General features: G+C 40.2%; 1 protein-coding gene across 8 annotated transcripts in view; it reads right to left on the bottom strand.

Moving 5' to 3' along the window:
• The window catches only part of LOC121458907 (cyclin-dependent kinase 14), a 530655-nt gene that overhangs the window by 393507 nt on the left and 124079 nt on the right, over nucleotides 1–13069 (bottom strand). For all 8 annotated transcript variants that reach the window (XR_005975885.1, XM_041668286.1, XM_041668287.1 and 5 more), the window contains one exon: nucleotides 1946–2040. Coding sequence is in view for 7 of the 8 variants with exons in the window: in XM_041668286.1 (XP_041524220.1) it covers nucleotides 1946–2040 (95 nt within the window). In the remaining variant the exon portion in view is untranslated. The remainder of the gene's footprint in view (nucleotides 1–1945; nucleotides 2041–13069) is intronic.

Genomic DNA, 13069 nt, shown 5'->3' on the forward strand with positions numbered 1-13069 from the left:
CCCCCCTGCCCCTCCCCAGTTGCGCACACACACACGCACACACACGAACACAATCTGTCATTAAATCTTAAGAAAGTAATAGAGGAGGAGAACTGTGGGAAAGAGGAAAAGGTGCTTCTATATGTGGAACTTTATGCCAAAGGAGACAGGTAAAAGGAGTAAAATAAAAGCTTACAATTTCAAACTAAAAGATTTGGGAAAGGTGGAGTAGATGTTGAATACAAAAGGATGTCAACAATGACAATATGTTTGAATTTAGATCACTTATATTTATTCGAAACCCTAGAAGTCCTTCAACCAAAGAACGGATAAAGAAAATGTGGCACATTTACACAATGAACTCAGATGTTAAAATAATGATATCATAAAGTCTGCAGGCAAATGGATGGAACTAGAAAAACTCATACAGAGGTCATCCAGACCCAGAAAGGTAAATATGAAATATATTCTCTTCCATATGGATATTAGTCATTAAGTATATGATAACTACACTATAATCTGTAGTCGCCATGATTCTCCCACTCCAGACAGACGCAGGTTAAGATCTTTCCTGGTAAGCCACACCATGTGGGGCTACACACATTATTAGAAATGGGTTAAAGCAAGATGTGAGAGCTAGCCAGTAAGAGGCTAGAGCTAATGGGCCAAGCAGTGTTTAAAAGAATACAGTTTCCATGTAATTATTTCAGGGCATAAGCTAGCCAGGCGGCCAGGAGCTGGGGCGGCAGGGAAGCAGCCCGTTGTTCCATACTACACAAGGGGATCACATAAAAATCCCCAAACAATCCAGGCTGATGCTAAGACAATGGATTCCTCTCTGCACACTGACAGTGGGGTCTCACTGCAGAATACAACATCCATACAACTCACTGAATATGGAGAAGTCCAGCTGCTACCTACCGGGAGCCTTCACCCCTACATTCTAGGGTCTTTGATGCAAGAAGACACTCTGAAGGTTTACAAAAGAGAAGCATGAACACCAAGCCCGACATAAAACCTTTGACCTACAATGCGACCAGATACGCTAGGGCAACAGTAGCCCCAAACTTTTAGGAGTAGCAATCAATGTCTGGTTTGACTAAGGCCTACTGCATTAGACAATCCCTGATACTGTTGGGTGATCAAGAATCAGAGACTAGAGTGCACAGAGACCTAGGGTAAAACAAAACACTACTGATCTAAAAAAAAAAAAAAAAAAAAAAAAAACTCAATAAAATAACTCCTAATGCTATTCTGCTATACTCATAGACCAGAGTCTCATTCAGTCATCATCAGAGAGGCTTCCTTGACAGCAGACAGGAAAAGGTGCAGAGAAAGACATTATTAGAGACAGAATCTAAATGGGATGTCTCCATTAAATCCCTCCCCTCAGAGCTCAGAGAAACCTGGGCAAGAGGAGGCAAAGAGTTAGAAAAAGTGTAAGGCCAGAGAGAATGGAGGCCATCTGCAGAACAGACCTGCTGAATCAACTAAGCAAAGCACACATGAGCTCACAGAGACAGGGCAGCAGCAGGCACAGGGCCTACAGAGGTCTGCACCAAGTTATCTGTGCATATAGTACAGAGTTTAACTCAGTGTTCTGTGGGTCCTTCGAGTGTATATAGTCAGCATATATTGTATGAGAAAATAACCTATTTTCAATAAATGGGGAAAATGAAAAAAATAATAAATGGTAAACCACCATGAGAAATTAACTGCCTCATTTACCTGGGAAATAATTCTCATTTGAGGATTCTAGGTCCATTGAGAAAAAGTAAGCTATGTGAAGAAAACCACTTCCATTAGCTTTTAGACTTGTTTAAAGCAAGGTCACAAAAGTCAGGAAACCAAATAGCAGGAAAATTTACCCTGTAGTAAATTTGAATTTTTTAACTATGCTGCTATTTACTATTAAGAGAACAGATACCCTGCACATATGACTTGTTCTTTAAAATATTTAACTTACTTGCTTTTCCCTTTGTAGACTGTTGCATAAGATCCTTCTCCTAGTTTCTCCAGTTTTTCATAGGAGTCAGCTTTTCCAAACTTGGGACTTGTTGGCTAAACACAGAACAGCGGGAAAACAAAACATTGTTTCAGTACCAATTTGTTGACAATGAGTAAGTAACATTTTCTGATATCAGAATATTTTTAAAACAAGGCAGTAAACAATCATTGTACAAATTCAGAATATACAAACACACAGAGAATTATATTTGCCCATAATCTAACCAAGGTAGCACTGTAAATATTTTGATATAGAATCACCCAAGGCTATCTGGCTGGAAATTGTTTGTTTATAGAGATGTCGTGACATTCAATGTACATGCTTTATGACCTGTGTTCTCACATTCAATGTGTTATGAACATTTTCCACATTTGGCATAATATTCTAAATTATAGATTAATAAACTGGTATATGCAGATCAAACATACTCTATCCTATATTTTTATACATCCCATTGAGGTAGAATAATGATTACTTTGTTTCAGCAGTAGGGGAGGGACCAAAAGAAAATTTTGTGATATATGAAACTTGAACAAAAATCACATTTGACTACCCACAAAGTTCTATTAGAATGGTCATCTTAATTATGACTTTCTAGTTATAATGAGACTGTAGTTACTACATGTATTATACAGCTGCTGATGCTGGGAATACTATGTTCCTCTACAACATCATGACTGTGTAACACTTAGTCCGAAAGTACTCCTCCAACATATTTCATCAGTAAATCACATAGATAACGTAAACTATTTACAGATAACTGATCATTCTAACCTTGAATTCTCACAGGTCATAAAATTGTTAAGGACTGACCAATGAAATCGAGGAGTGTCTGCACCGCAAAGGGAACGAGCATCAGAGTGGCGAGATGGCCGACAGGATGGGAGAAAAGCTATGTGGTAGAGGATTAACCCAGATAATAAAGAAGGATTAATTTGATGAGAATATGGTCCATACACACAGTGGAGTTTTATTCAGCCATAAAGAAGGTGAAATATATAGCACCTTCAGGAAAACTAATAGAGATTTTCATTAACATGATAAATCTGATGTAAAAATAAAAATGATAACATAAGCAGCACAAGTCAGACTCAAATACATGAACCATATTTTCTGTCATATATGGACACATACTTATGTGTGTATGTGTGAGCCCATATGTAGGACATATACAGATATGAAATAAGAGAGACTATGATGAGGAAGGAAAGGGAATAAATGGGGGAGGGCAAAGAGAGAAAGAAGAAAACACAATGCCCCATATGTCCCCTCATATGCATAATCTAGACTTGGTCACACAGATGTGAAAGCAGAGGAGAAACTACTTACAGGGAGAAAGTTGTACACTGAGGTTGCAGGGGAGAAGAGCAGGGAGGTCAAATACAGAAAGTACAATGATACAGATGAATGACAGGTCACAAAAAAGCCCATGACTTGCATTCCTACTGTAGCAATTAATTAAAAATGAAAATACTAAATATGATCTCTTGTCCCCAGCCCACACCAAACACAACACAGTGACTAAAGATACATTCTTCAAAACTAACAGTTCATGATCTTGAAAAAAGAATTATCTAACCAGACATTTTGAGGAGTCTTGAATAGTATAATGCAATTGGGAGTAAAATTTCAGAGAAATGACCCTAAACCCATGAGAAAACTATTAGATTAAAATAGCAGAAACCTTTACATATACATGAGAAAGGTAAGGTGAGACTTAATTTTATAAAAACAGAAAGGACAGATGAGAATGAGGTCACTGAATTAGAAGGGCCAAGCAAAGACTCGGCCAACATCTACAAAAGCGACAATGTACAATTACAAATGGCCAACAAATATTTATAACTGCATTCAGCATCCCTAGTCATCAGAAAAATGCAATTAAACCTAAGGTTATAACCATGGCTTTTTTTCTTAACAGTTTTATTTTAATGAAAATATAATTATACCATGGCTTTTTTGATCCAATCAACAGAAGCAAGTGAACGAAATAGAATAAGCTGGCAGGTTTCTCAAATAAAAACATGAGTACAAATCCTAAAGTCACAGTTCACAAAAGATGAAACCAAGAAAGAGAAGCATGGAGTTTAATGGACAGTGGAACTAAAACTCTTATAACAGGGCTATCAGTAAAAAGGTAAGCATGGCTTTGAAGTTACTGTATGATCAATATTTAACCAGCATAAAAAAACATTTAGTGAGTATTGAATGAGAAAAAAGGTATAGTTAAAACAGCAATAAACTCAGGTTTGAAAAAAATTCTCACCAGACACTTCAAGGAACAACTATATGTACACAGAAAAGTTAATCAGAGATAACAAAATGGCAAGGAATATTTTATAAAGTTAATAAGAAGTGATGTGGCTGGGTGTGGTTAGCCCTCCAGAGACAGAAATAGAGGGATCTCTGTAAGTTTGAGGCCAGCCTAGTCTGCATTGTAAGTTCCAGGTCAGAGTTATGTAGAGAGACTGTGCCTCAAAACAAAATAAAATAAACAAACAAAAAGAGGCAATGATTTGTATCACTAATAGTGCAGCAGTTTTTGTACCCAGTTAGAGATATGTAGACATTGCAACTTTTATCACCTGAGGCAAATAATCAAGGCATTAACCTCGATAACCTCAACAGTACTTCATCATAAGGCTTGGCTGGACTAGTGCAAGAAGTACAAGAAGGCAGAGAGAGAGAGAGAGAGAGAGAGAGAGAGAGAGAGAGAGAGAATGAATCATGTTGAGAATTCTTGAATCAATTAGAACAGAGAGTAGACACTAAATAACTCCAAAGTCACAAATTTTAGTATTTTTCTTACATCTTAAAAGTCTTTGCTACATTTATACAAGTAAGATGTATACATTTTAAATAAATTGAGGAATGAAGGGAAAATTCAAAAAAGAAAGAAAGAAAAAAAGAAAGAAAGAAAGAAAGAAAGAGGCAAGGAAAGGGAAATTAGACAAGGGATTCTCAAAAAAAAAATACACCAAGTAAGTCATCAAATAAGGATAAATTTAAGCCCAACTACATCAAAGATTACAATAAACATAAGTGGACCACCTTTGGCAAATAAAAGTTCACAGATTTGTGATGTGGGGGATCAACAATGTTGATTCAAATGAAGATTCACAAGCAGAATAAAGAGTATATCTGAAAATAAAGAATGGGGGAAACCCTACCATTTGGAGTTGAGTTTTGGACAGCCTAAGGTGTAGGGATTGAATTTCATTCTTTCCCCCTTAACACCCAGGGTTCTCAGGCCCATTTGGTAATGTTGCTCATCAACAGATGAACGGGTAAAGAAAACAGAGCATACACACCAAATGGAATTTTATCCTGCTAGACACAAAACTGACATCATGAGATTGGAATGAAAGTCAATGAAACTTGAAATTTTGTACTGAGGTAATAACCCAGGGACAAAAAGACAAACACTGCATATTCTCTCCCACATGTATGTCCTAGCTTCCCCCCACTCCTCAGTTCCATGTGTTTAATGTGGAGAACCTCTAGAAAGCAGAAAACTAGAGAGGAGACATTGCACAGGGCAGGGCACCTTAAGGAAGAAGGGCGGAAGGAACATATATGAGCATGGAAAGGGTGGGAAACTTGGGGCGCACAGGTTCAAACGAAGGTGGGAGAGACAAGAGGGTGGGGGAAGAAATAGTCAAAACAAGGGAGGTATGAAAAACCACAATCTGGTAACACAATAAAAAAAGCATAAAATATTTGGCAAATACTGTCCAAGACCAGATAGGGCCATTCTTGGAAATAATGAGTCACTAAACAAAAACCCTATTACCAAGTGTGGGAAACAGGTTCTTGGCATCCCTCTTGGTTGCTCACAAAAACTAGATGGTGAGGCCCTACTGCTACAGGCATCACATGCCTTGGATGCAAAATAAGGAGCTTGAGCCTGCTCCCTGCTGACTAGCTTTCAGGGGTGCTGGAGAGTCCTGAGGTCTGTTGAAAGAGTAAAAGCATTAGTGATCTTACCCAGCTGTGGACTCTACGAACCATGAAACCAGCCTGTCAGTCAAGATGTGCCCATTGGCACAATAGTGGTCAGCTCTTATGGGGGATAAACAACTGCTTCTGACTAGATTGGATGTGTGCTCACAAGAGAAAATCCAGGCCTAATGCTATGCATCTGATCAAAACCCCATGACTGGAGAAGACTTTTCTCCCCGGGAGGGGGCGAAACCTACTGCTCAGATGGCACAGATTCAAACCACCTTCTAAATATCTATACTTATGCCCACATGCAAGGGCCACTCTCACCCTTAGTCAGAGAAGCTTTTCTCTGTAGTGAGTGAAGGTGAATGCAGAGACCCATGACTCCACAAGACACTAAGAATATTGTCTGATTAAAGACAGTTACAGCACCCTTTTAAAGTTCAAAAAATAGTTTTGGAAGTGGGGGCTGAATGAATGGATGATCTGAAAGCTAAGGAAAGGATTGCAAACTGAGGTCTTCTAAGCATGGCAAGGCCATGGCAATCACAAACTCACAGTGCTGTGCCCACTGTATTGGTGTTTACAAGCCAGGCCCAGCCAACAGTCAGTGAGTAGAGAATGTGCCCACAGGCTCCTGCACTTAGTGGTGAACGACGTCAGTAAAGAGGTTGTGGGAGAAGGAGAGGTATAGTAGCCAGGTGTACCTACTGATGAGCAGGTCAGCAATCTCTAATGCCTAGTTTCAAATTCAGGTTCACAAACATGCAGTTAAAGTCCGCTGGACACTAGACAACGAGTTAACGAATTCATAAGAAGAGTTGTGTATTCTGGCCTTCAGGCATACACACAGACAGAATATTGTATACATAATAAATAAATATTTAAAAAAAGAGTTGTGTAGGGAAGGGGGTATGGCTGGCAGAGCTGGAAAGGAGGAGGACGAAGTAACTAGCATGTTTTATATACATGTTTCAAATTTTCAAGACCAAAATTAAAAATTAAAAAAAGAAGGAAGAAAAATGACAAATGAGCAATACATATGTTTAACAGGGCTCAACATCTTTGGCATCAGAAAAATGCAAATAAAAATAATTGTGAGATTCCATCTCACCCCAATAAGAATGGCTACCATCAAGGAAAAAGACATTTAATGCTAGTGATGTTATGGGAAAAGAGGAGCCCTATTCACTGCTGGTGGGAATATAAACTGGCTCAGCACCTCTGAAATTAGAGAGGAGGAAGAGGAGGAAGAGGAGGAGGGGGAGGGGAAGGGGGAGGAGGAGGAAGAGAAGAAGGGGGAGGAGGAGAAGGAGAGGAGAAGGAGGAGGAGGGGGAGGAAGAGGAAGAGGAGGGGGAGGAGGAGGAGGAGAAGGAGAGGAGAAGGAGGAGGAGAGAAGGAGGAGGGGGAGGAGGAGGAGGAGAAGGAGAGGAGAAGGAGGAGGAGAGGAGGAGGAGGAGAAGGAGCAGGAAAGGAGAAGGAAGAGGAGAAGGAGAGGAGGAGAAGGAGGAGGAGGAGGAGGAGGAGGAGGAGGAGGAGGAGGAGAAGGAGAGGAGGAGGAGGAGGAGGAGGAGGAGGAGGAGGAGGAGAAGAAGAAGAAGAAGAAGAAGAAGAAGAAGAAGAAGAAGAAGAAGTGGATGAGGAGGAGGAGGAGGAGGAGGAGGGAGAGGAGGAGAAGGAGAAGGAAGAGGAGAAGGAGAAGGAGAGGAGAAGGAAGAGGAGAAGGAGAAGGAGAGGAGAAGGAAGAGGAGAAGGAGAAGGAGAGGAGAAGGAAGAGGAGAAGGAGAAGGAGAGGAGAAGGAAGAGGAGAAGGAGAAGGAGAGGAGAAGGAAGAGGAGGAGGAGGAGGAGGAGGAGGAGGAGGAGGAGGAGGAGAAGGAGAAGGAGAGGAGAAGTAAGAGGAGAAGAAGAAGAAGAAGAAGAAGAAGAAGAAGAGGAGGAGGAGGAGGAGGAGGAGGAGGAGGAGGAGGAGGAGGAAGAAGAAGAAGAAGAATAATTATCACTACTACTTGACCCAGCTATGCCACCACAGTTCCTGCACCCAAAGCATTCTACACCCTGCCACAGAGACACTGGCACAAATATTTCATTGTTTCTCCATTCACAATAGCAAGAAAACACAACAATGTAGACATCCAAACACTGGTGAATACAAAGAAAACGAGGCACATATACAATGGAATTTTACAAATCCAGAAGGAAAAATGATGGATCTGAAATCCCTATATTAACTGAGTTGATCCAATATCAAAAGACAAAACTACATACTCTCTCATATGCAGATTCTGGCTTCTAATCTTTATTATGTATATTTACATGGGAGTGAGTATGACTAAAGGTCGTGAGACTGGAAAGGGGATTTGGAGAGTGGAAAGAGGGTTTTTGCTTTGTTTTGTTAGTTTTTTGGAGACAGGGTTTCTCTGTAGCTTTGGTACCTGTCCTGAAACTTATTCTGTAACCAGGCTGAGGTGCACGTGGGAGGCAGAGGCAGGAGGATCTCTGTAACTTTGAGGTCAATCTGGTCTGCATAGTGAGATCTTGGGCAGCCAGAGCTACATAGTGAGATCGTGTCTCAAAAAAGGAAACAACAAAAATTCCAAAGATGGAAGCAAAAAAATTTAATTTGTCAATTATGACATCAACTTTTTCTAAGTGTATATGACATGGTTGGTAACTTGGAGTTATGAATCTACTTTAAAAATGAGATAGGCAAATTCTGCTTCTTATTTTCAATACTGATATAAAGAGAATCATCTTCTGGTCCCAATTATTAAACCCAGGTATCTCTAGATGCTGACAGAGCATCTTCACAGGCAGAATGAATGTGTCAAAGGCAGCAACAGAGACTGCAAGACGTTTTCCAGGTCAGTTATTCAATCTGCCATAGCGTTGAACACCATAGTAACCCATTTCTCCATCAAAGTATCCAATGAGAGGACAGTTCCCCAAAGCCACACCAAGCTCCATAGTTACATGTTGCTAAATTTTTAATGAAGCATGGACCAAAAGTAGAACTCTTGTCTTCACAGAAATCAGAAATAACTAGGGCTGTACAACACTTTCGGCATCATTTACTCTGGTCTAAGTGCATAAATAGGAGAATCTCCCAGAAAGATGACTTTCTCCCAAGACTATCTGCTGAGTTTTAATTAAACACATTTTTCCTCAAAGCAAAACTCATCTGTTTGATGTTCCCATTCAGCACGTAGTACGAGGGGAAATAGCAAAATTTGGTTATGAACAGTATTTTAAGAAAACACCCTAACTAATAGCAAAGCATTGTTTTCTAGATATGTATTAGTTCCCCAGAGGTTTTCAAATGCTGCAGCCTGGGTAGCATCAACAACAAAAAAGCATTTCCAGTTATGGAAGACAGCAGATCAAGATGGTGGTGACAGCAGGTTTGGTTCCTGCTGATGCCTCTCTTTGGCTGGAGTCCTCATCCTGCTTCTCCTCTCCTTACTATATCTCTGTGGTGTCCCTCCCTCAGCTCATAAGAACATCAGTTAGAGGACCCAGCCCCGTGACTGCAAGTGAACTCAATCACCTCCTCGAGGATCTTCTCTGTAGATAGGGTCTGAGGTACATTGTGGGGAGGAGGGGCAATGCAGGTCACAGAAAAACAGACAGCTTGATGACAGACTAATATACTTCAAATTTTACCACAGACAGGAAGGGAATGTGTAAAGGAGATCCAAGATTTTTAATGGTATTTTGTTTACACATATGTTAAATTACACATCACACTGAAGAGTTTTTACTTTTTCTTCTCTCAAAAAACACATAAGAACCAAGTGAAATGTAGTGGACATTTGCATTCTGAGCTACTTGACTAGTCCTGTGTGGGTCTATTCGCACCCGTTTCTCAACGCCAGGAAACAGCTTGAGAATGTCGCACTTCACCATCACCCTCCCAAGCTCAAGTTCTAAATAGAAATTTAAAACCTATATTAAACTTTGTATAAATGATCTTCAATGGAGAAAATATTGTGCTCACAGTTCCTCTCTAAATTATTTTAAATCCGAGTGAAAAAATCTTCATGTCTGCTGTTGGACTCCTTTAAGAATGAATCTGAGCTAAAGGAAAAGGTAGCTACAGAAAACCACCCTTTTGCTCCTAGCAGGGCCCACCTGGCTACTGTATACTGACAGCAAGTACTACGAAACAGGAACTGGCAGAGATGGAAGACAACAGTTTTTCGTCTCTTGGGAGAGGCACAAAGATTGACTAAACATTGTATGTTTCACTCTGTGCAATCTGCCTGGAATATGCGATTGCTTTCAAATGAGACACTGTAACACTACCTAAAAACTGAGCAGAGGCAACTGTAAAAATGTGAAGGTTTTCATGTTATAAAAACCAATATTGATTTTATTTAAAAGAAAAACAAACAAGTAAGAAAAAATAATAATGGCACATATGGTCTATTTATCTAACTAAATGGATTTGGATTTATTAACTGCTGTGGTTAAAGTATATTCTATTAACACTGGAATGGCGTAAAATTAATACTTTGCCCCGTTTAGCAGCAAAACAATCAGTTATTTGCCCTGTGGTACTGATCTGTAGACATTGTGAAAATAGCCTGTAATTTGCAGATCAATCATACAGTCTTCCTAAGACAGATCGAAGGCATGTGATTCCCCTCTAAAAACAGCTCTGGTCTATGAAAGGATGGTTCCTTGAAACATGGACTATATGAGATGGTCTAAGCTTTGAGGATTAGGTTCTTACAAAGTGAGTCTTCTATTTTAAGCATGGAAAGTAGTCTGATGTGCAATTACCACGCATATAAATAAGGAATCCAAATGCCAAGCATTTAAAGAGGCTATGAGTAAAACCTCTCCTATCCAACGAACAAAACCAAGAATAATGCAGGAGTGGGGTAGGGGGTCCCTCTCTTAAAATTAAAGATCGGGTCTTTCATTGCCTTTCTCCACACAGCTTTATTATGCTGCCCTGTTTAAACGAAGACACTAGAACACACGGAGATGCAGGCAACCCTAACCATTATCTCTGCTCTGCAACCTCGGGTGCATGAACGGATGGACACCAGCCTTATGGGACAACCGTTTCCTTCTTATCATTTCTCTACTTAGTGCGCACTCAAAAGCACCATGGTGACTTGGAAATACAGACGGCTAAGGTGCAGCTGCCAACGGACACTCCACAGAGACATTGGATTTAATGAGATAATGTTAATGCATTCTTCAAAAACAGCATAGAAGTGCAAAGGGCTGTCGATTGCCTGGCTCACTGGAGGGGAACATTGGTCTGGGTAATGGAAAGAGTGGACGCTGCAGCTGAACAGTGCTCGCCACCCTGCCACTCTCAAGGCAGGACCTCAGCAGCTCTACTTCATTGTTCACACAGCAGTAACAAATATCAAGAACACTGAAGGCTTACTCTTTGGCTTTTGACGTTTATTACCTAAGTTTATAACCAACAGACCCATCATAAGACCGATTCTATTCTACACCCCATTAGGACATGAAGAATGTAAGGGGTGGAACAATAATGAAACTGATCTAAGATTCTGTAGCTACTGGAGAACCAGAATTAAATTAAACTGATGAGAACTGAGCATCTCTTTCCCTTATTACTACTACTCTAGGAAAACAGCCCCATGGATTGAAGTTCCGCCCAAATGGGGACACAGTAAACTCTCTTATGTTGAAATCTCATCCCTAGAAGCAGGGATAGGTGTTGAGGCTGTATTATTGTACACGACATGAGGATCCCGGGATGTGCATCCCAGTGATGCAGCCATAGCTCCACTGACTTCACTGAAGACTCGATTTCATTCTCCATAAGGACTGTTTGTGTAAGGCTGAGAGCCCCGTGCCTCCTGACAAAATATCTAACACACACAACTCACCAGAGGAACGGCTTATGTGGACTCATGGTTTCAGTCCATGGTCACCAGAGTCCATTGCTTTTAGTTGGGATGGCCCAGTACCAAATGACAGGAGCATACAGAAGGCCTGGCTACCCCATAGCATCTGGGATGGGGCAGGAGATGGAAGGGAGTGAAGAAAGAAGGAAAGTGGGAGGGGGGAGACAGAAAACTGAGAGACAAGAAAAACAAGAAGTAGAAGGGGTGGTCCAAATAATACCACTTAAGGGCACGTGCCCAGTGACCCAGTTTCCCTCCTTTGAGTCCTACTTAATGAGGCATGGATAGCATCCAAGCCTTTAACACATGGTCTTAGCCAGGCAGTCATTTAAGATCAGGACCATACCACCCTTAACTGCAAGAAAGCCACAATTAAGGATGGCTGTGGTACCCTGAGTGCCCATGGATATAACATGTGTATAACAATAGAAATACCGCCACACTTCATCACGGTGTCTTTCCAACTGTACTCCTAGGGACAATTCTAACTAACCAATAGTTTGAAATAATGACAAGATGAAGGGTACAAATCAATACCGCTGTGTCAGGGCAAGGGTGCTCGGATCTAGCAATCACAACTATACCATCACATGATTCAAAAAATAACAGAACCCCGTGCCAATGGTTTTTATGGGTCATGATTTCCTATGGTTATCACAGGTATAAAATAATCAAACTAACACATTGCTATTGAGGTTGAAACAGTGTTACCAACCTTACTAGTTGGGGACAAGTGAAAAGAAAATGCAATTACAAGTAATAAAAATTAGAAATGTAATCATAGTACAGGATCCTTTCTATATTATAATACACTACTAAATGCTATATATTAATGTAAGCTTAAGATGTTATATACATGTATTTATAGATACAAATATAATGGAGAAAATACTTTGTATATTCCTTATTATCCCATAAATTACTAATTATCCCTAAATTCTGTTTCTCTATGTCACTTCTTCCTGGGCCTCCTCAAACTCTTCCTTCTAGTTAATCTACCCTGTGCAGAATTTATTCCAAAACGTTCTACATAAGGCAAGAAAAGTAACTCGATTTGTCATTTGAGAGAAGTCCCCAAAGAAAGGCATGGGATTAACTCATGTAATATCTAGAATGATAATTTCTGCAAACCATTACAGGCTGACATATGGTACCAGGTAACTACAGAGTAGATGGTATACACTTGCCTTAAGATGGTAGGAGCTTGACTGTTGTCTACAGCTCTCAGTTTCTCTTCCAT

The sequence above is a fragment of the Microtus oregoni genome, unplaced genomic scaffold, assembly GCF_018167655.1.
Source record: "Microtus oregoni isolate MIOR12 unplaced genomic scaffold, Mior012 000018F_ref0000195, whole genome shotgun sequence".
Lineage (NCBI taxonomy): Eukaryota > Metazoa > Chordata > Mammalia > Rodentia > Cricetidae > Microtus > Microtus oregoni.